Source organism: Colletotrichum godetiae (assembly GCF_030913485.1).
Source record: "Colletotrichum godetiae strain CBS 193.32 chromosome Unknown BDP55scaffold_59, whole genome shotgun sequence".
Taxonomy (NCBI): Eukaryota; Fungi; Ascomycota; class Sordariomycetes; order Glomerellales; family Glomerellaceae; genus Colletotrichum; species Colletotrichum godetiae.
This window is the reverse complement of record NW_026851307.1, coordinates 84,702-111,019: the sequence shown is the minus strand read 5'-3', so window position 1 is coordinate 111,019 and position 26,318 is coordinate 84,702. Positions and strand designations below refer to the sequence as shown.

The 26,318-nt window shown below is 53.5% G+C and overlaps 6 protein-coding genes across 6 annotated transcripts; all 6 read left to right on the top strand.

The window, feature by feature from the left end:
• Positions 1–3,346: 3,346 nt before the first annotated feature.
• On the top strand, positions 3,347–5,405 carry BDP55DRAFT_733176 (kinase-like domain-containing protein; the record flags this gene model as incomplete). The annotated part of the gene is made up of 3 exons (XM_060580046.1): positions 3,347–3,506; positions 3,572–5,136; positions 5,199–5,405. 3 exons carry the CDS (start codon positions 3,347–3,349, stop codon positions 5,403–5,405), a joined length of 1,932 nt encoding a protein of 643 aa, XP_060424304.1.
• A 1,893-nt stretch (positions 5,406–7,298) lies between these two features.
• Positions 7,299–9,841, top strand: BDP55DRAFT_679305 (phosphoglucose isomerase). The gene is made up of 5 exons (XM_060576040.1): positions 7,299–7,408; positions 7,480–8,032; positions 8,105–8,638; positions 8,698–8,804; positions 8,861–9,841. The coding sequence occupies exons 2-5, from the start codon at positions 7,533–7,535 to the stop codon at positions 9,379–9,381; spliced, it is 1,662 nt and encodes a 553-aa protein (XP_060424303.1). The 5' UTR covers positions 7,299–7,408; positions 7,480–7,532; the 3' UTR covers positions 9,382–9,841.
• Positions 9,842–11,305: 1,464 nt separating this feature from the next.
• BDP55DRAFT_636846 (uncharacterized protein) lies at positions 11,306–12,499 on the top strand (the record flags this gene model as incomplete). Its single annotated transcript, XM_060572936.1, has 4 exons — positions 11,306–11,321; positions 11,423–11,521; positions 11,642–11,924; positions 11,956–12,499. 4 exons carry the CDS (start codon positions 11,306–11,308, stop codon positions 12,497–12,499), a joined length of 942 nt encoding a protein of 313 aa, XP_060424302.1.
• A 7,350-nt stretch (positions 12,500–19,849) lies between these two features.
• Positions 19,850–20,548, top strand: BDP55DRAFT_337682 (uncharacterized protein). The gene has a single exon (XM_060566893.1). The coding sequence runs from the start codon at positions 19,940–19,942 to the stop codon at positions 20,294–20,296; it is 357 nt and encodes a 118-aa protein (XP_060424301.1). The 5' UTR covers positions 19,850–19,939; the 3' UTR covers positions 20,297–20,548.
• Positions 20,549–21,021: 473 nt separating this feature from the next.
• Positions 21,022–22,209, top strand: BDP55DRAFT_636845 (mannitol dehydrogenase domain-containing protein; the record flags this gene model as incomplete). The annotated part of the gene is made up of 1 exon (XM_060572935.1): positions 21,022–22,209. The coding sequence occupies one exon, from the start codon at positions 21,022–21,024 to the stop codon at positions 22,207–22,209; it is 1,188 nt and encodes a 395-aa protein (XP_060424300.1).
• Positions 22,210–23,169: 960 nt separating this feature from the next.
• BDP55DRAFT_697566 (coatomer WD associated region-domain-containing protein) lies at positions 23,170–26,042 on the top strand (the record flags this gene model as incomplete). The annotated part of the gene is made up of 5 exons (XM_060577697.1): positions 23,170–23,187; positions 23,334–24,303; positions 24,353–24,768; positions 24,817–24,980; positions 25,031–26,042. 5 exons carry the CDS (start codon positions 23,170–23,172, stop codon positions 26,040–26,042), a joined length of 2,580 nt encoding a protein of 859 aa, XP_060424299.1.
• Positions 26,043–26,318: the final 276 nt, after the last annotated feature.

Genomic DNA, 26,318 nt, shown 5'->3' with positions numbered 1-26,318 from the left:
ATAGACGGAGTGGAATGACACTTGTCGTTCAGACTGACTTGATATATCCGTAGATCTTCGCCATGGTCGTCACCAATGGTCTTTGAGGCCACCGCAACGGAATGGTTAGGGACAACATGGCATGATGGCCTGATAGATGTTGGGCTAGTCAGTGCTTTGCGCCAGAGGCGTAGAGGGCAGCCTGGCGTGCCTGGCTAGGGGCTGAATCCTTCCAGCTGCGATTGTCCCGATACGAGCTGTAGATAATGTCTTGTCCGGCAAGTATTGGCATTGGATCTCGACTTGCTATGTTGAAGCAATGTGCTCACTTGGGGCTCAACACCATCGCGGGCAAGTGGTTCACCGAACTCAAACGTGTCAGGCCGGTGAAGCATCGGAAGTGCCTCGTTTTTGCCGTTTCCATCCCAGGTCTGGAAGGTATTGAGACCTCAAGGGGTGCGCGGGTTCATGCCATTACTAGGCCCCTGAACGTTATGTAAGCACTGTTTGGATTATCACGTGATACATCAAGTGATCCCCACCTTCCGTGGTTTCAGGAGTTTCCAAGGATACACTACTTCGTAGTTGAGCTTGCACGTGACCTACGAATTACGAGTTTCACATCCCACCGGCGGCATCGTTCCCCGTCAACCCCGTTGCGAGCGCCGAGACCCGACATATCATGCGCCAGCTTAATATGGCATAACTTTGCAACAGCATGAGTTAATCAGCGGAAGGGGATTCTGGCAGAAAACCTTTCAAAACGCCAAACAGAAGTCTACCAGGCACTTACCTTAACACGAGTGCGAGCTTCGAGGTATATTCTCTCACACTCGGATAATGCAAAGAAAGTCACGCTCCAGTACATAGCCCATGCTGCTCAGTGGTCCCTGAGGAGATGGATTTGATTTGATGATGGTCCGCAAACACAGTGCAGCTCCGTCCCGTGGATGGGGTCCCCTGGCTCACGTGCGCGCGCTGTAACGGATCGACGCAGGGCTCCCGCCTCTAGTGCACCTATTGCGACGGGCTCTCCTAACTTGTCAACTGTTAGTCTTGGCCTTGGGCTCTGGCGGAATGGGGCTGCGGGCTGCAGATGGCAGGTGCTTTTACACAGACATATTATACACAAGGGGCATTTGAGGGACTAGGTATCGAACCGCTTAATCCTGGATCCGCTAATGGACGAGGGGAAAGATAGAGTGCGTGGGAATCAGATAGCTCCGTGTTGATACTCATAGAGGTTGGGTATTGTTCATGAACAATACGTAGTATGTACGTCCATATGCACAACACAAGGACGGGTTACCATACTACCTGTTGTTTCGTTGTGGTTCATTATTTGGCAGTGATTTTCTATCATCCAGCTGAGTGCGGCGTAAACAACTGTGATACGGGTCAGAGCTTGATAGCGAACATTATCACAGTTATGGCTGTGTTGGAAACCAAAGTCATTGGCAATGATTTCGGAGGCAGCCCGATACTGGTGTCAATGTTGATGCAAGTAGGCCGGCCTTCACACGGATGCCCAATGCTCAACTTCCATGCAGGTGTATTGTCAAGTTGGATTGACTTTCGCTTAGTTGACAGTTCATTGAGGCTCGACGTCAACTTTCAGCCCGGTTGCCCAGTTGCCCAGGTTCAGCAAGAGGCAGCCGGGGTTTTGAGAGACGTGGTTGGTTGATGGAAAAGAGAGGCAATTTGGTGGTCAAATTGGGGGGTAACGAGCTAAGGTAATACGGGACGGGTTGTTGCTTTGGTAATCACAGTTCATAAGTAAGAGGACACTGTAGATGTCTCGTACCCCTTCCATTCTCGATTCTCCCATGTCCACCGCCCCTCTCTGCCATGTGGGCATTTATTATGTGAGCAGCGGGTGCACAGCATGTCCCTGTGCCTTTGTCGAAATGTCTTGCCTCTGCCGGGTACTTGTATCGCTCTCCCCGTACCGTGCGAGTGTCAGAACAGGCTTGGTCCCAGACTTTCCCAGGCGTGGACTCGAGCGATTTCATCATTCTCCCCCTCGTCAACCCCTAGCCTCTAGGTTCCTGCCTGGCTTCCAAGTTCCCCAGGGCCCCAAAGTGCACCGCCTCCTGAGTCCTGAGTAACACCTCCTATTCCCATCCCTCCTGTGCCTCCTGAGTCCTGCCTCCTGAGTTCTATCCCAACTTGGCTACTGTTCGTAAATATCAAGGGTATTTTGAGTGCACTACTATTATTCCGTAGAACTAACTGTCTTTCTTTGAGGAGAACCCCCTGAATCCCATTACAAAATCACAAGGTAAGGGAATGCACAATCGTGGCAGTAGCCACCCAGTCACTTTGCCTAATACCTACTCCGTTCCTACCTTTCTCGGTCCCTACCCGCATGGAAGGTACCTCCTGTCAGTCGTGCCTCCCTCTCCTTTTCTGCCCTGGGCTCCTTCCTCCCTTCCACAGTAATATCTACTTCGTACCCGAGACTGCTCAGCTCATATCATCTTCCAGCTGAGAACATCATCTAAACTCAGCTAAGGTATTCGGAATCCCGTCTTTCTCTCTCTACTTCACCTTCTTCTCTCCTCCGTTCCTCGCATCTTGCTGTGATCTCTTCCCCCTTTGACCCTTGCCCTGCGGGTTTGCTTCTTCTACTTCCTGCAGACATAGTGCAGACACATACTCACCCCGCCATCCACCCACAGTGCCACTGGATTTCTCTTGGAACTTGGAATCTTGCACCACGGTGCCACCCCGTCACCCCGTTTTTGTCAGCAACCTCCCCCAGCACTAAGCACCAAGCACCAAGCAGCGCAGTACCGGTAGCGACCAGCTAACCAACCAAACCTCCCAGCCCGTCGGCGCCAGATTGTCTCACCACAACACGTACCGTCCGTCCACCCCCAAAAAGACCCATTGCTCAAAGGCCTAAGAGAGGGGGCGGAATTTGCGGGGTTCCTCACAGCACAACGATCCAACGAGCGTCTTTGTACGCCAACCTTGAACCTCCACCAACAAATCACGACCCCAGAGCGACCTTTCCTCTCTCTCTTTGAGTCTCTCCTTCCCGTACCCGTGCTCGTACCGTACCGTACTCTGTACCGTACCTACCTGCGCTGTGCATTATCTACCACACCCCCAAAAACACCAAACAACAATCTTTATTCCTCGCCCCGCCTCAACTCGCTTCGCCTCACCTCGCAGGCTCACCTAACCTAACCTCACCTCACATTGCATTCCCTCGACCGCACCCTCCTCACCTTCGATCTCGCCCATCACCAATCACCCCGACTTCGACTCCTCAATACTCGTCTCCATCACGCCTGTTCCGATTCGCCATCAGCGCATTCGGCAATAAACCCCCCCTCCTTCGTCCCTTCTTCCTGCCAAAATGTCGTGGAAGTTGACGAAGAAGCTCAAGGAGACCCATCTGGGTCCCTTGGCCAACACCTTCTCTCGATCCCCGTCCACATCTACCATCACCGACAGCAGCGAAAAGGCTCAGGCCAACATTGCAGGCTCGGCAACCCCCACGAACGAGAACACTATCGGTATGCGATCTCCTCTATGAACTCCACAATACTCCTTCCGTTTTCATACTAATTGATTACTCCAGCTGCTTCTGAGGCCATGGCGCAAGCACCAGTCGTCAACCCTCCCAAGCCCGGTATTCTCGTCGTCACCCTCCACGAAGGCCACGGATTCTCCCTTCCCGAACAACACAGGCAAGCATTCGCCTCGTCACACCAAGGTTCGCTGTCCACAGGCGGTGCCCTCAGTGTTGCCGGCTCCGTGCGTCCTTCTTCTTCACAACGAGGAGCTGTCGGCTCCTTCATCAATGGCGCGGCTCGGCCACAGACATCTGGCGGTGGCTTTACTGGAATCCCTACCAACCATGGTCGCATTTCCGGCAAGTACATGCCCTACGCTCTGCTGGACTTCGACAAGATGCAGGTCTTTGTCAACTCGGTCGAGGGAACACCAGAGAACCCCCTCTGGGCCGGAGGAAACACCCAGTACAAGTTCGATGTGTCTCGTGTGACCGAACTCGTCATTCACTTGTACATGCGCAACCCCCTGGCCCCTCCCGGATCCGGCCGTAGCCAGGATATTTTCCTTGGTGTCGCCCGTATCAACCCTCGTTTCGAGGAGAAGCGCCAGTTCGTCGAGGACCCCAAGCTGAGCAAGAAGGATCGCGAGAAGGCCTTGGCGGATTTCGCCGCCCGCGAGCGCGCCCTCGGCCACAGTGGAGTCGAGTGGGTGGACGTTCAATACGGAACCGGAAAGGTAAAGATCGGTGTCGAGTACGTCGAGAACCGCGCCGGCAAGCTCAAGATTGAAGACTTCGAGCTGCTCAAGGTAGTAGGCAAGGGCAGCTTCGGTAAGGTCATGCAGGTACGCAAGAAGGACACGAACCGAATCTACGCCCTCAAGACTATCCGCAAAGCCCACATCATCTCCAGATCTGAGGTCGCCCATACCCTCGCCGAGCGTTCGGTGTTGGCACAGATTAACAACCCCTTCATCGTTCCTCTCAAGTTCACCTTCCAGTCTCCCGAGAAGCTCTACTTCGTCTTGGCCTTTGTCAACGGAGGTGAGCTCTTCCATCATCTGCAGAAGGAGCAAAGATTCGACGTCAACCGCTCGCGCTTCTACACTGCCGAACTTCTGTGCGCCCTCGAGTGTCTCCACGGCTTCAACGTCATCTACCGCGATCTCAAGCCCGAGAACATTCTCCTCGACTACCAGGGACACATTGCCCTGTGCGACTTTGGCCTCTGCAAGTTGGATATGAAGGACGAGGACAGAACCAACACGTTCTGCGGTACACCCGAGTACCTGGCGCCGGAGTTGCTCATGGGTCAGGGCTACAACAAGACGGTGGACTGGTGGACGCTTGGTGTTCTCCTGTACGAGATGTTGACGGGACTTCCGCCCTTCTACGATGAGAACACGAACGAGATGTACCGCAAGATTCTCTCGGAGCCTCTGCACTTCCCCGGTCATGACGTTGTCCCTCCCGCGGCCAAGGACCTCTTGACTAAGCTGCTCAACCGCGATCCTAAGGAGCGTCTCGGTGCCAATGGATCGGCCGAGATCAAGGCCCATCCCTTCTTCCATGCCATTGACTGGCGCAAGCTTCTGCAGCGCAAGTACGAGCCTGCGTTCAAGCCCAACGTGGTAAGTATTGATAATGACATTCCCATAAAGACGGATTTTGCTAACATGCTTGTTCTCCTCAGGTGGACGCCCTCGACACAGCCAACTTCGACCCCGAGTTCACGTCAGAAGCACCCCAGGATTCGTACGTGGAGGGCCCAATGCTCTCGCAGACGATGCAGAACCAATTCCAGGGCTTCAGCTATAACCGACCTATCGCGGGACTGGGCGATGCCGGTGGAAGTGTCAAGGACCCTTCCTTTGTGGGTAGCATCCAGGACAACCGATAAGCGACTTGCGCTCGACAACTCGACAGACGAGTCAAGCAAGGTTGAAGGATAGAATTGGAGAGGCAGGCTCAGCAAAGGGGCAGAGCAGGGCAAGGCTAGAAACTAAGCGAAGCATGACATTGTGTGGAGTGGACTTGGTGATTCAGGTTTTAGCTCAAGCTAAGCTTACGACAAAGCGACTCGACAGGGAATTGTTGGGGCTTGTTGTGCGCGCACGCGCGCCCAGCTACAAACAGCTTTGCGTCTTCGTCTTTTTACGGCGTTCTGGGACGGGCATGATGACGCCTTTGGGGAAAAGGAAATGTAGATAGGCACAGATCATTGAGCAGACAGACAGACGAATCCGCTCTCAGCATCATTTATGGGCATCTCTGTTTACACAGTACAGCTTTGGCTTGATCGTGAAGCCTTACACTCTCACCCCGTGGTGGTATTCGTAATGCGTAGGCCTCTAAGCTACGGTACGGAATATGGTGTGCAAGTTGTAACAGCATCCCCGCCTGGGGATTGAGACGGAATCGGGCCGGGACGTCCATGGTGGTGTCTGACAAAAGAGATCGGACGTCGGATCTACCGGGACGGGATGTAGCGGGAGTTAGTCAGCGCAGGGCCCACCATGTCGGAGTGACCGCTTCAAGACCTGTCGTCCTAACAGACAGTCAATGCTCACGATGTTCTGCGGCCTGCCATGTGCTGCCAAGGTAGGTTTGCCCGGGGATAAACTAGTTTAGGTATTCTTGGTAGCCGCAGAGGGTCGGAGGCCGATTCTACATGCCCCATGAATAGCCTGAACTGTCCGCCCGGATGGTATTGCCCCGATGACAAAATGTTGCAATGTCCCGGGAAGCAAGTAAAGCTCCAGTTGAAGGGCCGAAAAAAATTGACTTGTCCTCGGGACTTGGATGGTGGGGGGTTGGATGGGGGGTGAGCTTGCACCTTGTCGTTCCATGAGTAATCGGCTGTCGGATATAGCTGATAAGAAGGAGGAGCGTCAATTGGTACGGTTGACTGAGAATGTGGGTGGAAGATGGCGATAGGTGTTAGTGCATGGCTGGTCGAGATGAGGGAAGTGCGAGGTACGGAGCATGGCATCGTGTGTTTAGGTAAGCTTCGTTATGCTTCGGGGCTGTCCCAGCGACGCCGGCGGGGGTGACGGCGGGGCGGGGATTTGTTACGGTGGATGATGACGGAGAAACCTGGACGAGGACCTCACCAATTCAATTCACTCAACAAGAGCGACAGGACCCGAGCGACAGGACCCAGTTCCCAGCCCACTTCTCTCGAGGTAATAAGTCACCGCAGCTCGTGAGAGATATCCGACGATCTTGACAATATCCGTAAGTGAGTGAGAGCGTGTATCATCGTCTCGTGTTCCTTTTGTTCTAAAGTGCCGCCCTCCCACGTTGCTTACCCTTTTGCTCTTGTCCCTCTCTCTTTCCCTCCCTGTCTTCCATTTTCTTCTTTCCAGAAACAACATTGATACCCCATCCATCCCTCTATACCCTGCCATTGCCTGACTGAGCACCAAGACTAAAGCGTCTTCGTAGCTCAGAATTCACTTGCAGAATCCCGTCTCTCTTCGTCGAGGTACATCAGCAGGCTTAGGTAATTCACCTGGCGTCACCCCCCCAAAGGTCAGTGCTTCTGCTCCCCATGGCTCGGTGCGAATACAGCGTGCCATGCCCCGCGTTCCAGCAGTGTTTTTGTACGCAATTACCCCTCCACGCCAGACATGCCACCTCGAGTTGAGCACTCTCATTGGCTGTTTTCGAGCTCTGCACGCCGCATCCATCCAATCCATCCCACTTCCTATTCCACTTCCAGGTTGCTTCCCAGCAGAACCGCCGCAACTCTGCCCGTCCTGTTCCTCCCTCTGTCATAGTCAGTCCACGACAACACACACACACACACACACCCTATCTAACCTGACTTCTTACATACCCCTTTTCTTATTTTAGCCTGACCACTATAAACTTTCTCTTGGTCAATTCGATACCCAAGAGGTACATTTCCATCATCACGTCCTGTCAATATACCCAAAGAATCCCGTAGCTGACTTTCTCTTTTTCCAAAGATCACGATCCTCCAATCTCTAGCTTCCGTCAACTAAATTTCATACCGCCCAAAATGCCTCAAGCATCCAGCCTTCCCGCCTGGGCCGAGCTCCAGGCTCACCGCGACAACGTCGGCAAGAACTTCGTCCTCAAGGAGGCCTTCTCATCCGATACGGACCGCTTCGCCAAGTTCAGCCATACCTTCAAGAACTCGGCTTCCGGCACCGACATCCTCTTTGACTTCTCAAAGAACTTCCTTACCGATGAGACCCTCCACCTCCTCGTCAAGCTTGCCGAGCAGGCCGACCTCGAGAAGAAGCGCGATGCCATGTTCGCCGGCGAGAAGATCAACTTCACCGAGAAGCGCGCCGTCTACCACTCCGCCCTCCGCAACGTTGGCGACTGGGACATGAAGGTCGACGGTGTCGACGTCATGGGCAACAAGGGCGGTGTCCGCGAGGTTCTCGAGCACATGAAGGAGTTCTCCGAGCAGGTCCGCAGCGGCGAGTGGAAGGGCTACACCGGCAAGAAGCTCACTACCATTGTCAACGTCGGTATCGGAGGTTCCGATCTGTGAGTGCTTGGCCGAATTCCTCTCCTAACACCGAAAATATATAAGTCCCAGCTTTCTAACAACTCCCGCAGCGGCCCTGTCATGGTCACCGAGGCCCTCAAGCACTACGGTGCCAAGGACCAAACCCTCCACTTCGTCTCCAACATTGACGGCACCCACATGGCCGAGGCCCTCGCCAACTCGGATCCCGAGACCACCCTCTTCCTCATCGCATCCAAGACCTTCACCACCGCAGAGACCACCACCAACGCCAACACGGCCAAGACGTGGTTCCTCGAAAAGACGGACGGCAAGGGCGAGATCGCCAAGCACTTTGTTGCTCTGTCCACCAACGAGGAGGAGGTCACCAAGTTCGGCATCGACGCCAAGAACATGTTCGGCTTCGAGAGCTGGGTTGGCGGTCGCTACTCTGTCTGGAGCGCCATTGGCCTCAGCGTCGCCATCTACGTCGGCTACGATAACTTCCACAAGTTCCTTGCCGGTGCCCACGAGATGGACAAGCACTTCCGCGAGACTCCCCTCAAGGAGAACATCCCCGTTCTGGGAGGTCTCCTGAGCGTCTGGTACTCTGACTTCTTCCAGGCCCAAACCCACCTGGTTGCCCCGTAAGCGTTTCCTGCGCAGAATATTGACAAACATTGTGATTCTAATTCGTTGCAAATAGCTTCGACCAGTACCTGCACCGCTTCCCCGCCTACCTCCAGCAGCTTTCCATGGAGTCCAACGGCAAGACCATCACCTCTGATGGAACCCCCGCCAAGTACACCACTGGTAAGATAATTCCTTGTGTATGTAGGTACTTCTCAAAGACTAATCATTGTAACTAGGACCCATCCTCTTCGGCGAGCCCTGCACCAACGCCCAGCACTCCTTCTTCCAGCTCGTCCACCAGGGCACCAAGCTGATCCCCGCCGACTTTATTCTGGCCGCCAAGAGCCATAACCCCCTTGGCGACGGCGTCCACCAGAAGATGCTCGCATCCAACTACTTTGCCCAGGCCGAGGCCCTGATGGTCGGCAAGACCGCTGACCAGGTCCGCGCCGAGGGTGCCCCCGAGGAGCTTGTCCCCCACAAGATCTTCCTCGGCAACCGCCCTACCACCAGCATCCTCGTGGGTGGCCACATCGGCCCCGCTGAGCTGGGTGCTCTGATCGTCTACTACGAGCACCTTACCTTTACTGAGGCCGCCATCTGGGACATCAACGCCTTTGACCAGTGGGGTGTCGAGCTGGGCAAGGTCCTGGCCAAGAAGATTCTCAAGGAGCTTGACGAGGCCGGCAACGGTGAGGGTCACGACGCCTCCACTGGCGGTCTGATTGGCGCTTTCAAGAAGTACTCCAACTTGTAATGAATAATGTTCCTCTGTCCTTGGTCGTTTTATAAAATTTGGAAGAGAGGGGACGTGAAGAGCGGTTCACATTCCGATGAAGCCAGTAGCATACAAAATTAGAGAAATCTTTTATCCACCTGCTTGGTCCGCTGCTCTTGTGAAACCCCCTGATACTAATAGTACCGAATTCACTCTTCTGTGTCTAGAAGTGAGGCGATGGGAAGTAACTTCTAACGGTGTGTAAAGGCGCTACCTAGACCTGCTTTCTTTGTGAAAGGACAAGGAGTATTGACTATCTCAGACTATCTCCCGTGAACATTGCTGTCACAAGAGTGTTGCTTCCCGCTTCTACTAGCACGGGGATCAACCTAGATGAGTTCCAGCTTTAAGCTTTCGGTATCTAAGACCTTGGTAGTCCTACTTATGTACTCATTGCCTTCAACCTTCTGTAACTAGCAGCCAATGAGAAATATCCAAGACCTTCATTGCACTATGGTCATTGACCCTTGACATTTCGGAACAGAGAAACGAAAGATAAAAGCATTTTGAAAGGCTGAGCAGCTAGTGCGTCGTCAGCATGGAAGAAATAGCACATAAGCTTGTCTCTTGCCGCTGACTTTCTATTCAAACTCAACTAGCTTGTCTGAACTGCCTGTGAGATGACCGCGGTCCAATTTATGGAAATACGACGAGGTAGATACTGCGATATTTGAGTTGATGTGTAGAGCTTTAGGCGCGTCCCAACAATGAGATTAAACAATAGAGTTCATCTAGACATGTTATATTTTAAAGAACTGTTGAAGCTGTCCGTAGTTGGGAGAGAAAGTGACTAGCAAGCTCGAACAGTAAATGAGCCTTTTTCTTGAGATTCTGTCTTCTGTCTTTCGTTTTGACTGAGATGTTGACTCCTTGCCTAGTAAATACTTAATTTTAGGCCAGTTTTGAGATATTTCATTATTAAGATTGCTACGTTAGGATCCTTGTAAGGACAAAGTATTTTAACTGTAGAGAAAGTTCTTTTTTAGTATTGTTGTGACGGAATTCCTCATCTTGTTTTCAACTTGTTCAAGTAAAAGTCAACCAACCTGACTTCTGCCTGCGAGGTAGGTAGCCAGGGATGAGGAATAACCGCACTTATGGCTTGACCTTTCTTCATGTTAATGCCTACGCCGAAAAATCGGCGGCAGACTCGACTTATGTGTAGGCCACGTACCAGTTTCCTTTCCCCAAATAGTTATCTGCAAACACGGGCCCCTATGGTGGATTGAGATACAGATCAAGCCTGCAGCCGATTATATATTATGGCTGTGTTAGGCGTCAAGGCGAACATCTACCCAACAACGTTATGCATCCTGGGACAGAGACAGGTGGTGGCCTCTTGAAGTGTCATATCTTGAAGCTGCGGTTTCAGTTTCTGGTTGAGGACCTCGCCTGCGTATAGTATAGCGGTGCCTGAACGGATGTCAACTCTCTCGTTCCCTCATTGTTGTATCGCTGATGAATACAAGGCCAGTAGGCAGCAATGAGGAAGTGAACTTTGCTAACTTGATTGCAGACTGAGAGTAACGGGATACATTGGGGCTGTTAAGATTGCTTCCTCGACAGAACGAGAAGTATTACTGCACAGCATCTTGTCGTGGGGAATTGCAAGGAGAAACCCGTCAGTGGAGAAGCGTATGCCAGGAAAAGGATTAATGCTACCTGACATTGCTTGAAACACCAAAAGCCTTCATACCAGAGTACGTAGGAAGCATGGGGATGAAGCCTTCGCGATATCATGGTGTGCAGTGCGGGAATGCATCTCAGTGAGGAAGTTGTTATCTTCGCCAGGCTAGGAGGGGGTCCAAACCCTTGAATACGGCTCCTTGAAGCACGTTTGGTTGACGAGATGTAGACCAGGCACTTATTACTTTACTCTTGGTTGGAGGCGTCTGAAGGCGCCATGTGGAGACACAAAGGTAAAATCATGAAGGAAACGCAATCGCTTGTGACAATCGCGAGCTGTTGGAAGCTGCTCCTCAGGATATCGACATGATTTTGATACACCAATGTTATGCAGATGTCGAAGACTACTGGCACATGAGACTTGTGGCCCATGGCTCAGTCATCGTCCAGAATGCCATGATCATGACTTCCGTCGACTATTCCACTGGGAGGGGTAAGAGAGGGAAAGTTCACGACAAGAAAAAGACTCTTCAAAGACAGGTCATCGATCACGATTCGGAATTCCGGTGTGACATGATCTGACGAGAACCCGGAATTCCCACGGGATCGTCAGGGAACTACCTCAATGAAGAAGGACACACTCCCCTCCACACCGCTAAGCTGCGATATCAATCACAATGGAGAAATAGACCGCGATCTTCGGGCCTCGAACGTATCGTCTCCTCTTTGAACCGCATTCCCTCATGGGCCGCACCTTCCGTAGGGGTCTTCACGATGTGGATGAGACCCCATCGAGGTCTCCGTCTAGATAGATACTGGATCAACGTCCTACCCAGACGATTCGTAGCGCCTAAGGTAGCCGCTTCTTCACTGCTCATGTATGGACCTCCGCAACGGTATGTGTCGTAAACGCCGGTGTTTATCTAGCTTGGACCCGAAACCTCGAGGATCCATAAAACTGGCTGCGGGAGCAGACGGGCAAGGATGGAGCAAGCAACCACAACGACTATCTCGTCTCCACGGCGGATTCTCCACGAAAAAGGGTGTCTACGCAGCATCAGAGCCCGCAAAGATTCCTCGGACACATATTGTATCTCTCTGCCCCACGAAAAGCACCTCACTATCGTTGCGGGTACAGATAGCAAGCAGCCCCTCCCCTCCCTCTGGACCTCTCCCCAAAACCAAAGAAGGCGTGCTCCGCTGGTTGGTCTGGGGAGCATGTTCTGCACCGGCTGTTCCCCGCAGAGGCGAACCCTGTGTGGAGATGTGCTTTGTGTACTCGACTTCAAGACGTGTCTTCGCATCTGCACCTGCTCAAAGAGGCACGGGAGGGCGGTGTCGGTGCATGGCACGCATGGCTGGCATAACTCTGACTAGCGACTTGGCTGGGGTCAGCGAGAAAGCACCGCGTCTGCGTGTCGCCACCGGTGAGTTGAACCGCTCAATTATCGGCTTTTCCCTAAAGTCCTAGACTCCCGACACGAATTGATCGACAGCCAGCCTGCGTCTGGTGGTAGGTAGACCGCCGCCAACCGTTTTCCTGGAATATATCGACTGCGCGTGTTTCTGTAACCGAACCAAGACAGGGTGAAAGAGTGAGCAACAAAGGAGGAATCCCGTGGTAAGCCGATGTTGAAGACGGTAGCGAACGAATCTCGGATTGATTGTCTCCGTGTGTTCGCCTACTACCGTGATGGTCCACGGATGCCGTCCCGCCAAGGATGCCTCGCTCTGCCGCCTAGCCGACCGCCGCCGATGGCCGGCCGCCGTGCCCGTCTGCGGGATTACGCCAACAGGTTGCTGATGTCAGCTCGAGTTTATTTCTTGCAAAAGGCGCTCTAGCCGCGATGTAAAACTTTAGGCACTATTTTACTGAGCGCAGAAAAACATAGTGATTTTGAGGGCAGAATACCCGGACGGCGGGAGGCTGAGAGGTCTCATCCTCACAAGCCGATTTTCATCGTGGTGTTTATGCATCATTGACCACAAGCTTCATGGGAAAGATGCGTGCCGATCTTTGTGGCATCAGAAAGTCTAGGTATGTCTTAAACCCTAGCTTATCGACCGAGGGCAATCAACGGAAAGCAGCTGAATGCAGACACTCTGTGACTGGCATTTGGATTGATCAAGTGAGAACCTCGACAGAGGTACACCATTGTTGAAACTTTGTGTGGATCGGAGAAAGTCGGCCCCATTTCGGGAACGTGGTGCGGTGCTGCCCGGGCGACTTTTCCTGTCTACTTTGGTCAATGTGCATAATCAACCCCGTGGAGAACCTACATGCCCTAAGTACCGATGGTCAATCCGGAGCTCTTCCTGGGGTAGGAATGAGGAAGTAACCGAGTCAGTCCACATTTGTCTGAGTGGTAAGTGCTGAGGTGCAGTGGGATTTTTCGCCGGGTGAAAGGCAAGTGAGGCCGCCGACGAAGGGAGAGTGGTGAGCTATTTCCAGATTGGAGTTGTCTCTGCCGGAAAATATCCCGCTGCCCGGAGAAAAGACATGGCATCGTCGATATCGGGCCGTCCAAGCCAACCTTGCAGTGTATGGTTGCGTTTAGCAACGCAATGGACCTGCGTCTGGGAAATGAAGTCGCCGGATAAAGTCAATATGAATTTCCATGTGCCTACCTGCACGAGAACGACTGAGGTTGCGATGATGGACGCAGCAATGGCTCGAAGACCTGATCTGCTCCCGAACGATGGCAAGCCTCGGAACGAGACGTAGCAGAGAAGAAAGTCATAGTCAGACAAGCATCAGCACGTGAACCTTTACGAATAGTGTCATCTTGTCATGGACATTCAACGACAATGCGATGCGTGAGATAGGGGTCGATCCAGGTGCATGTGCCCAACCGCCGGAACCGTCCACGGTGGCCGCGCCAAACGCGTAGCCCACACCAGTCCCAGCTCATGGATCGCTTGATCTCTGGTCATCCTCACGTGGAACTGTCCATCCACAACGACCTTCTGTTGATCCATCACCATCTTTGGGATCATCTGGGGTTGCCCACTAGCGGGCCTTCAACGACTCAAGCATTGCTATGACCACCGTTTATCTTGTGGGATAGACGCTGTAGCCGAGAAATGTACGGATGTGTCGATGGGGATTCGAAATCCAGAATGGCAGTCGGTCCTGAATATCTCTTTCAAGGCCTGGCGACCGATTCGCTGAAATTTGAACGACTTCTGTGAGAACTTACAGCATCCATCTGGTGAGCGACTGTTGCGAAACATTGTCAAAATAAGACCCAAGGAGAGTAGTCCAGTAATCAAGTCCGAAACTCAACAAGACTCACGACAGTTGACCGCCTGGGTTGTTTGCTAGCAAGGTGAAATGACGTGCTCTTGCGAGCGATAACTTGACTAAACCGCCAGAGCCCCATCTGCCGTAGCCGGCCAACGTCGAGAGGATGACGGGTCCATTGAGTTTCTGACGAACCTCAACTTGGCGCATCGTGAATATGTAAAGTACAAGCTGCAACGGGCGCGAGCCAGGACCAGGGTCTCCGAGCTAACCGCACACCCTGAGGGGTTTTTATCCTAAGTACCTGCGACTCGCAGAAGGCTAACAAGACCCTTGGTGCCTAGGATTGCCTGGTGCAGAATGGCGGGTGAAGAGAGTAGCCAGTCATATTGCATAGAAGCGCCGTAGTGGAAAAGGGTTTGACATGGACCGGCGGGCGTGAATGCATAGAGCAATGACGTATGCCAAGATAGGGATTCGAAGGGTGAGAACATTCGTAATTGAACTGAAGTCCTTGGGTCCCTCGGGTTGGTGATTGTATTCTTTGTCAAGTCACAAAGCGAGGAGGTGTCTGCATGCCGTTTTCTCATGGAGTCTCTTGAGTACCTAGCCAATTGAGAATTGTGCCTGGCTCTGCCGCAATGGAGTCTCCAAAAGACGATACTTTTCTCTTGTCGCATGTAGGTATGTATGTGATAGTGAGATTACTGGGGTATTGCTCGATGACTACTAGCGTTCTCAAATAGTGTCTAGCTCAGCATCGTGAGTTGAGCCAGGATTGAGGCGCCAAATCCATCCGGTCTGCTAATCAATGCCGGGCGTTATCTAGGCACGCTCTTTGGAAGGACACAGACAAAGCCCCGTGGTTTTGCTGTGCAATGGTGGCTTATCTCAAAATGAAGCGAATCAACTGGTTAACTGATGTGCTCGACGCACAGTTGATGTAGTACACGATGGTGGGATAAGACCTGGCAAGCTGTAACGTGAGTGCTTTAGTGTCCAACGTGATACCCAGCCAAACGCCCATAGTGATTCAGACTCAAAGTTTCTCGGGCCGTTGAGTTCATGTCCAATTTACTTGAGCGATATAGCAACGTCATTCCGTCCCCTTGAGATGCCTGTGAGGTTTCTTTTGCTACACTGTCGACCCTTGACACGGTTGCTGACAGACATGCCGTGCGGCGCGATGCAATGCACAACAACGCCCAACAAACGCAGCATGTATTTCAAGTCTTCAGACGGACGTCCGAGCTGTAGTCCCCGCGGTCGCTGAGGCTATTTACTTAGAGGGGGGATCCCTTGCGTTGATCAGCGTGGGGACTGCCTGTCAAGGCAATGATGGTGATGATCGAGGCCCGATGTCATCGGAGGCCATCGGGCGGGAGAAGCCATGGGCCGGCGCACTCTGTGACAAGAATCCGAACTCTAGTGTATGGCCTCTTCCAGCCCTGATATCTAGGTGGCTGGCATATGGGTTGGAAGCCTGAGTATGCGATGACACCATACCCTTCAACGCTTCAAATGTGCCTGTTCCTAGGGGGTATTTCCACCGTCCCAAGTTAGTGAATCTTGTCGGCAAAGAACAACTAGAACGCCGTGGCAGAGTGGCAGCCGCTGTGTGTCGGGGTTGGCGTAGCTGTAATGCATTAGGGGCCGTACCTGGAGCCCGAGCGTGCTTCGTTGGTAGAGCCCACGAGGGACCGAAGCAACGTACAGCCGTCGAATAATAACGAGGACGCCACCAGCCTTCGTCTGAGGGAGTCGTTCAACAGCTAAAGCTCAAGAGTTGGGCCGTGGGAATGGCGATGCGAGCGCCGCCGCCAGACGCTCCCTGAGGGAGATGAGGAGGTTCGCTGTAAGATGTAGCAACTGACAGACAAGCTAAATAGGTACTCGACGCTGCTGAGAAGAATAGCATCATGCTTCGAGCCTCATCTGCTAGGAGAGCCGTGGTGAAACTGGTTCAGCCTGGTCCATGTTGTTCGGTAGGTTGGGCGTATTACCACAGCATCGAAAGGTGTGGTGCTCCTGTGGCTGGTCCCGCCGGGAAGCCAAAGCCTGTAACGTTGACAGGCAAGTGTGCATAGTGTCGCGAGTACAGAGAAGAGGGCTGGCGTCCTGTTGCAGGAGCACATGTGTTGCGGAAGAAATGCCGGCATCTTGTGTGTTCAGTACACAGCATCGGATGTGGTGGTTGCTCAGCCGAACGCACCCTGCAACGCTACGAAAGGGTGCACTTTACACTCAGCCGAAGAGACACCGATCACCCTCATATGATACCTCTAGCGAGAGGACGAGAGAGAGGCTGTCGCAACATTGGTATCTGGCTGTTTGTGATGCCGAAGGCATGGGGAACATGGTCGGTGGCAGTGGGCACCAGGCCGGCGGAGAGACGGAATGAGCGACAGACTGAGACGGGCGCGGGCGGGGGATTTCGGGCCAGGACTGCGCCAGATATCGCAGACCGCAAACGGAAGTGTCGGGAGTGCCGTGGTTTCCTTGGGCGAGACGGATAAGCGTCTCCACAGATAAGGGGGACCCACCGTTTGAAAGGATAAAGGGAAGGAACAAGGAATGGGGCGTGGCAGGACAAGAGCCAAGTACATACTTGCTTCAGGTACTTTTCTCAAGGTACAGGGGAAAGAAGGAGGTGCCTCAACTCCCGAATCGCAAGGAAGGAGCAGCTGTGATATTGTCGATGATTCGCCGATTTACTCCTCCACTTCAGTGGGCAAGTGCCATCTTCATACGGGACCCAATGTCGTCCGTCAGACGTTCTTTCCACCTCAGAGTCCAGAACATAGAGGTAGGTGGGTAGGTAGGTAGGTAACTTCATAGTTGCGCCATTGAGGAGAAGGAACACTGGGACAGGGCCGTTTTCCTTTGGGGGTGGAGACGACCTCCACCAAAAACACAACGCTGGGCCGGGTGGAGGTACTTTCTGCTGGCTAGAACGTGGAGAAATACATGTTCTAGCAGATTCCGGATGTCTCTTGCCCCAACGGATACTCCAAGGTCCAAACAGCCACAACCGCAAGACATCATCGTGAAGTGTCATTCCACGGCAAACACCACACACGCAAGATGCTCCAGTTTGGTGACACAACATGAGCATAACCACGTTCGACAGTCGGAGCTCAACTCGGCTTAATCCACTCGACTATCCATATCGACTACCCACCAATCTTGAGTGATTCATCCGGGCATCACCAAGGACGACAAGCGGATCAGATGGAATAGTGTACCATACGGGCAGGGGAGGAAAGCAAGCCAGAAGCGAGGGGCAACGGAAGCTGAGCCCATGCAGCCCAGCCATCATCCGTTGACGAATCATCCTCACTACGGTCGATAAATCGAGGCTCGCGTTCGGGAATGCAGGCAGAATCTCACTTCCCAAATATCCCATCCACGTCTTGCCTTGACTTTCGCTTCGCTCAAGAGGTTGCACCCTTCCTGCAGGCGTTCATCGGCAATAGTGGAGGGCTCCAACAGCCCGAGGGGAACACGGGGACACGGGGAGGGCAAACAGGTAGCGCCTCCGTCCCTCCGCCGTGCCGTGTTCTGTCTCCCAACCTTGCGCCCAAGCATCGCCGCTTCTGGTTATGCACCATCACCTTTCGTACCCACGCGTGCCACGGTACCCTATGAACTGGACCAATCGTCACCACGGGGCTACCTTCACGAAGCGGACCGTATTGGCCGGCGAAGCCTCATATCTTCAGGCCATAAGCAGTCGAAGCATGTCAACAACGCCTGAGGCCCGGAATTTCCACTTCTTGTCGTCTTATCGCTCTCGGATTCTCTAGTCGTGACTGGTCCTGATGAGCCGCAGTCCACCTGGCCCTGCGGCTCGCAAACCCAGGTGCCCTGGAAGGTTGCCGCCACCGTGCAAAGTACATGCCTACACGACAAACACGCTCACCATCTCTCCGAATCTCCGCTGCACTTGGCCCTCTTGGTCACCGTCCGCGTCAACAAAGCGAGAAATTGCGGACCCCTATCGCCTGGGCGCGGCGACGACCAACCCCAAAGTGGCGCCATGTCAACAGCTCCACGAATTGCAGTCCCGCGCTTGTGGCCTACATCCCGGGCAAGGGTAGACCTAGGCGGACAAGCCTGACAACAGCCGCCGCCGTAATTTATCCCTCAAGGCTCTCGAGATTCCATGGTAATCCGTCCCGTTTCATGGCTGAGTCTGGGTTCTCCAGGACAAGCCGCAGGGTCAGTCAAGGGCACGCCAGAGGGATAGAAGGAGGGGCAGGCCGCAGACCGTATTCGTGGACCGTAGGTCGTCAAACCCACCGAGGATGGGCCCCGGATGCCGTCTTCTGATTCGACCACTAATCCATATCAAATACTCACGATCGAAGCAATGCCGGCTTCATCTAATTCTCTGACGAGTCTCCGGTTGATTATCGGACGTGGCATTGCATAGCGCTGAGCCAACTTGCTTGCGCTGAGTGGCAGGCTGGCCCTTTCATCTGCCACGAATCCCACGAATGCACTCTAACATACTACTTGCAATCCGTACGATTAGGACTTGCGCATTCTCCAATCTCCACGGTTCCTCGGCCCCCTCGTGGCACAGCGAGATTCAGGAACAGGCCACGGAGGCGCCAGCCCCTGGTACACTATAGTGCGACTTGTCGGTAACGAGTTGCTGATCCACGATGGCGATTTGCGATCCGAGATGCTACGATAAGGAAAGAAATGCCTCTCCTCGACACTACTCCGTACCCCTCCATGGCAACCCTTTCGGACCCCTTTTGCTGAACACAGTCGTGCACTCCTTGATACACCTGTCGCATCGGCAAAGTCCACGCGCAAGATTCGATGCCATTGGCATTGGAAATAGCAAAACCAGTTGTCTTCATAGCATTAGATCTTCGCCGCGGTTAGCCACCTGTCCCGAGTCGACTGCCATGCTGTTGTTAGTTCAGGGTCCCTGCCCTGCGATTCTAGACCGGACGGAACCGGTACGGGAATCCATCCATTTGTCCACCTAATACCCGTCCATCCACCACCACCTCAACCAACCCTTCCCAAGGACCATCTGCAAGAGATGGAGAGTTCTGTGGTTTCCACACAGCGGGCGTACGGTATTTTCCGTGTACAGGCAGCAGCAGTATTCAGGAGAAACCAGCATCAACGTCTCGGCTGGTCTATTTTGAAGCGATACCACGAATGCTAAGGCATCAGAACACCAGGACACTAAAAGGCCTCAATGGGTGTGATTCCTGCACCCACACTCGGAATCACACACAGGCCTAGGCACACCTGTCTCTTGAACCTCCCAGCACATGTTATGCTCGTGATTGAACACGGGTGACCCTTTCGGGCCTTACTCGCCTCTCCGGGCTGCCATTACCTATCACTCTGCCGTCCTTTTGAGATTCAGTGGAGCTGTATCCTATTCCATTGTTGTCTGACGGGCATGGGGGCCGTAAACTTCCCACCACCCAGAAGCGAAGGTAGCAGAGAAGCATTCAGGGACACGGCATGCGCTGTGTAGGAGATGATTTCTCACATGCGATGTAGGATGTAGACACAGTAATCTGGCCGACGTGGCTGACACCAAGATGTCTCTGCCCTGTGTCTGCAACAGTGCAAACCAACAGGTATTGTCCGAACAATGGCAGAGGGATAAAGGCAGCCGACAAAGGACTCATGATGATTGGCGAGCGATGCAAACCATGGCCATCCTCTCTCCTCTTGATTTCCCTGTGCCTCAAGGCCTATCCCCCATTCATCCACATTCGGCATCCATTCCAAGTCCAACCCAGGCTGGCGGAGGGGCTGCCACTCTGCGACCCCTCCGTGGTCCCTCCCCTCTCAGCAGTTGCATCACTTTGGACTGCGCCCATTGTCACTTTCTCCATGGTGTTTTTCTCTGACGACACCCCCCCTCTTCAACCACCCCTCAGTGGAGATGGTAGGCTGTACTCCTTGACGAAATACTGCGTGTTCGTTGGCTCAAGGGGCTGTAGCCAAAGAGCTAAGGCGGCGCCGACTCTGTTTCAATGAAGCGGAGCCTTGCGGACAAGGTGACGGGATGGACGCAAAAAAGCTAGCTTGTCTATTCGCCGCAAGGCAAGATAATACTGGGGATGATGGCATGGCTGGGGTTGAAGGGGGATGCGGCGTTATGTCATTGCTCTGGGGCAGTCCTTGACACAGACTTCTCTCATTTTGGTGGGAGCCCGGCCAGAAGTACCTGGTACTCCGGGTACCTACGCGATGATCTCAGCGCGGGAAAAGAGAGTACATTGACGATACGCCCCGCACCCCCCCGATGTACCTTTATGTGTGATGGACCACTCAGAAATACCTGACCTTTCCTAAGTTTCCTTACGTCCCGTCATGGACGACCGACGACGTATTGCATGGGTCCCCCTCCACTCCTTCATGCTTTCCCCTTCCAGCCGATGCCCCCACTGTAAATGAGCCTTTCACACGTCAAGGCCATCCCATGGTGCCTTCTCAGACACACTCGCACTCCAGTACATCGTCGTGGTCCTTCTTGTGAAGGCGACACTCTCAGATTATAAAGACAACCTGTTTCCCCCTTTGACTTCAACCTTCTCCTCTTTCATTCCACACGACACCTTTTCCACATTACTCGATCTTTGAGCGATCTTGATAAACTAAACCACCTCGAGGCTACAACTACTCGGCTTTGCCTCTATTTTCAAACTATTTCCAAATTCCCCTCACTCTTCCAACACCCACACTCTATCCACACGCCCAACATGTCAACACAACAATTTAACAAGAAGGCTGTCCACTTTGGCGCCGGCAACATCGGCCGTGGTTTCGTCGCCTGCTTTCTCCACAACTCCGGCTACGAGGTTGTCTTCGCCGACGTCGCCGATGCCCTCATTGACAAGCTGAACGAGACCCCATCGTACCGGGTTATCGAAGTCGGCGCTGAGGGTACTAACGAGAACACCATCACAAACTACCGTGCCATCAATTCAAGAACACACGAGGCCGAGCTTGTCGAGGAGATTGCCACCGCTGATGTCGTCACGTGTTCCGTCGGCCCGAACATCCTCAAGTTTATCGCACCTGTCATCGCCAAGGGTATCGACAAGCGTCCCAGCGACCTGGCACCCATCTCTGTCATTGCTTGCGAGAATGCTATTGGCGCCACCGACACCCTTGCTGAGCACATCAAAGACCCTCGCAACACTGCCGCCCACCGCTTGGAAGACCACCACGAGCGTGCCCGCTACGCCAACTCTGCTATCGACCGCATTGTTCCTGCTCAAGATCCCAACGCTGGGCTCGACGTAACCCTCGAGAAGTTCTACGAATGGGTTGTTGAGCGCACGCCCTTCGAGGAGATTCCCAGCATTGAGGGTATTAACTGGGTTGATGAACTCGCTCCTTTCATCGAGCGCAAGCTTTACACCGTCAACACTGGTCACGCCACTGCTGCCTACCACGGCTACAACCGCGGTAAGCGCACCGTGTACGATGCGCTGCAGGACAAGGCCATTATGGCTGAGGTTCGCAAGGCGCTTGAGGAGACCAGCAACTTGATTATCAGTAAGCACGGCATCGATGAGAAGGCTCAGCGCGAATATGCCGCCAAGATTATCCGCCGCATTGGCAACCCCCATTTGGAGGATGCTGTTGAGCGTGTCGGTCGCGCACCGCTCCGCAAGCTGAGCCGCAAGGAGCGCTTTGTCGGCCCCGCGGCAGAACTCGCCGAGAAGGGCGAGGACTGCACCGCACTGCTCCGCGCAGCTGAGATGGCTTTCCGCTTCCAGGATGTTGAGGGCGACGATGAGAGCAAGGAGCTTTCCAAGCTCATGTCCGAGAACTCTCCTGAGGATGCAGTCACCAAGATCTGCGGCATTCAGTCTTCTGAGAAGATCCACCCCATGCTTGCTGCTGTCGTCCGCAAGGTTCAGGTTGACAGTGAGGAATGACTCACCGGCAAGCTCTGACGAGTGTAACGATTGATGGGCGTGATTTTCTTTTTGGAGTTTAGCATATATCACTGGGACAAGCATGGAGTTAGAGGATATCTAGTCAGCGCGCATTTCAGCGCTACTTTCGAGCAGGGCCGCCCCAATGGGGTAGGCCCAGGATTATCTGAGTTCACAAATCCAATCAAGACTTTCAAACATACAATCATTAATTCTCAATTATACGTGTATTGTGACGAAAAACATTCTACAAGACCTTATGGCAGATCAACGCAGTACGGAACTGATGCGTTCTACTCTGATGCCTTATGTCCACCCAATTACACCTATACGCGCGCTAACATACTCGTCACATTTTAAGTAATAATGATCACATATATGAAGATTGTCAACTTTGAATCGCACTCAAATTCAATGATGGAAAGCTGTTGCCCACGCCCTCATCCGGGGCTTACACCGACCTGTCCAGATTGGTGTGGCTGATGTCTGGACCCTCGAGATCACAAGTGTGGCTAAGGTAATGGAGTAGTGTGGCTTTCTACAAGATAAGATAAGTGACTCAATTGACGGGCAGTTTACGTGGCTCAAATGTCTGTGCCTTAGGCAAAAGCCACATCGTTCAGGCACCAATCAGCTCTTGGACCTGGTGCGGTAGGGACACATCTGTTGAAGCTCGAAATACCGACTTGGCCAAAATTGCGCCTGCCAAAGCTCTGGAAGCCATCAATTCCCACGACACAAGCTGACGAGGCTCTCCGACTCTTTCCTCCGCGACCGGCTTCCAGCGGCCTCTCCTAATCCTCTCTCATTTTCTCGAAACAACCGGACAGCCACGCATGATTTCCCCCTAGGCGTACTTACCAGCGCCAGAACCACTTCCCCCCCACTTCGTTTCTCGAGGACACCATCACCTTTCCTTCAACTTTCTCCCTTGCCGGTATACACACATAGGCCGCCAAAATGAAGGTCGACGTGAAGGTACGACCCAGACCGATTGAGACTCCCCAGCTTTGCGCATTGCTTGAGCAAGAGCTATTGGGACAGCCAGAGCTGCAGCTGCATAGCTTTCGCCGGCTTGTCGTCCCCTGAATAGCTTTGCATAGATAGCTGACTTGTTCTTCCAGCGACAATTGTTCGCCCGCAGCGAGCGGGTGAAGGGTATCGACTTCCACCCTCAGGAGCCATGGATCCTCACGACTTTGTATAGCGGTCATGTCTACATCTGGTCGTACGAGACTCAGCAGATCGTCAAGACATTCGAGCTCACCGATGTTCCTGTCCGAGCCGGCCGATTCGTCGCAAGAAAGAACTGGATTGTCTGCGGTTCCGATGACTTCCAGATCCGTGTATACAACTACAATACCTCAGAGAAGATCACCTCTTTCGAGGCCCATCCCGATTATATTCGCGCCATCGCCATCCACCCCACACAACCCTTCGTGTTGACCGCCTCCGATGACATGACGATTAAGCTCTGGGACTGGGAGAAGGGCTGGAAGTGCGTCCAGGTCTTCGAAGGCCACGGCCACTATGTCATGGGTCTCGCCATCAACCCCAAGGATACCAACACCTTCGCTTCCGCATCCCTTGACCGCACTGTCAAGATCTGGAGTCTCGGCTCGGCGACACCCAACTTCACTCTCGAGGCCCACGAGGCCAAGGGTGTTAACCACGTTGACTACTACCCTCACTCGGACAAGCCCTATCTCCTGACAACCTCCGACGATCGCACCGTCAAGGTCTGGGACTACACCACCAAATCTCTCATCGCCACCCTCGAGGGCCACACGAATAACGTCTCCTTCGCGTGCTATCACCCTGAGCTGCCAGTCATTATTTCCGGTTCCGAAGACGGCACCATCAGGATATGGCACGCCAACACCTACCGATTTGAGCAGTCCCTCAACTACGGTCTTGAGCGCGCGTGGTGTGTTTCCTACCAGAAGGGCAAGCAGGGCGTGGCCGTTGGGTTCGACGATGGTGCCGTCGTTGTGAAGCTGGGTCGCGAGGAGCCTGCCGTATCAATGGACGCGTCAGGAAAGCTTGTCTGGGCCCGCCACAATGAAGTCGTCTCTGCCATTATCAAGGGTGGAGGTATGTTGCGTCTGTTCTAGACCTCCAGACCTTTTGCTAACATGCCCAGATGCCTCTATCAAGGATAACGAGCCCATTTCCCTTCCCGTCAAGGAGCTTGGTACCTGCGAAGTGTACCCCTCGACCCTCGTGCACAACCCGAACGGTCGATTTGTCGCAGTCTGCGGAGATGGCGAATACATCATCTACACGGCTCTGGCTTGGCGAAACAAGGCTTTTGGATCTGCACTGGACTTTGTCTGGGCATCTAAGGAGAACACCAACGACTTCGCCATCCGGGAATCAGCAACCAGCGTCAAAGTTTACAAGAACTTTGTCGAGAAGGCGGGCGGCCTTGATGTCGGTTTCCAGGCCGAAGGCTTGACTGGTGGTGTCCTTCTCGGTGTCAAGGGCCAAGGGGGGATCTCATTCTTTGACTGGCAAACCGGTGGTCTAGTCAGACGCATTGAGGTCGAGCCGAGAGAGGTCGGTTTTTTGCTGCACTGCCTCAGGTACACGTGCTAATTTGAACAGGTATACTGGTCTGATAGCGGCGAATTGGTCGCTCTCGCTTGCGAAGATACCTTCTACATCTTGCGCTTCTCGCGCGAGGCTTACGTTGAGGGTGTCCAAACCAACCAGATTGACGAAGATGGCGTCGAAGCCGCCTTTGAGGTCATCACGGATATCAACGAGAGGTATGCTGCGTTTTCTTGTCTCAGACAACTGATTGCTAATGCAAAACTAGTGTCCGCACTGGAGAGTGGGTTGGAGATTGCTTCCTCTACACCAACAGCACCAACCGCTTGAACTACCTCGTGGGCGACCAGACTTACACGGTATCCCACTTCGACCAGTCCATGTACATCCTGGGATATATCCAGCGTGATTCAAGAATCTACCTGGCTGATAAGGACGTCGGTGTCACCTCCTTCTCCTTGTCCTTGCCCGTGCTCGAGTACCAGACCTTGGTTCTTCGTGACGATATGGAGACTGCGCAAGAGCTGCTGCACACGATTCCTGCGGACCAACTTAACAAGATCGCACGCTTCTTGGAAGGACAGGGCCACAAGGAACTTGCGCTGGAGGTTGCCACCGACCCCGAACACAAGTTTGACCTCGCTCTCGGACTGGGTCAGTTGGACACTGCCCTCGAGTTGGCGAGAGAGGCAGACGTTGAGCACAAGTGGAAGACTGTCGGAGACGCTGCCCTTGCCGGATGGCAGGTGGCCGTGGCACAAGAGTGCTTCACACACGCAAAGGACCTCGGCTCCCTGCTCCTTCTGTACTCCTCCACATCCGACCGCACTGGTCTCTCAAAACTCTCCGACCAAGCGCAACAGGCTGGCGCTCACAATGTTGCATTCAGCTGCAAGTGGCTGCTGGGTGACGTTGCTGGCTGCGTGGAGATCCTTACCAAGACTGGACGGTTAGCAGAGGCTGTTTTGTTCTCGCAAACATACAAGCCCAGTTTGACGGCAGATGTCGTCAAGGAGTGGAAGGAAAGCCTCGAGAAGGGCAAGAAGGGCCGCGTCGCTAAGATGGTGGGTGCGCCGGTAGAAGACGAAGACCTCTTCCCCGAGTGGGACGAGTGGCTCCAACTCGAGAAGCAGGGTGGCGCCGCGCCCCAAGTCGCCGAGATCACCAAGGTGAACGGAACAGACGCGACTGAGGAGGCCGAGGAGGAAGAAGAGGAGGCAGAAGAGGCCGAGGAGGAGGCAGACGAGGAGATGGCCGAGGCGGAAGAGGATGAGGAGTAGGTAGCCGTGTGCTCGGAGGCTCAAAACGCAATTTGATTAGGGACGGTGCGGGGATCGCAAAAGGCCTAGATGTCGAATGGCCCTGCCTCGACGGGCGTTGACGGTAATGATCATGCCTTGCAAATAAATGGAAGATGTTTTTTGTGTCATGACGTTACGGTCTCGCTTCTAGATCCGTATGTAAAAGTATATTATAACATGAAGTCTCTGAAGCTATGAGGTTCCAGGAGCTGTGATCCGAGGCAAGTCGTTCTAGGAAATCTTTCGCTGCCGCTA

Excerpts from the sequence above, each read along its gene's own strand:
- BDP55DRAFT_679305 (XM_060576040.1), top strand. The coding sequence starts at position 7,533 with ATGCCTCAAGCATCCAGCCTTCCCGCCTGGGCCGAGCTCCAGGCTCAC. Across the intron at positions 8,033-8,104 it reads GGTATCGGAGGTTCCGATCT|CGGCCCTGTCATGGTCACCG; the intron begins GTGAGTGCTTGG and ends CAACTCCCGCAG. Across the intron at positions 8,639-8,697 it reads CAAACCCACCTGGTTGCCCC|CTTCGACCAGTACCTGCACC; the intron begins GTAAGCGTTTCC and ends CGTTGCAAATAG.
- BDP55DRAFT_337682 (XM_060566893.1), top strand. The coding sequence starts at position 19,940 with ATGATGATTGGCGAGCGATGCAAACCATGGCCATCCTCTCTCCTCTTG.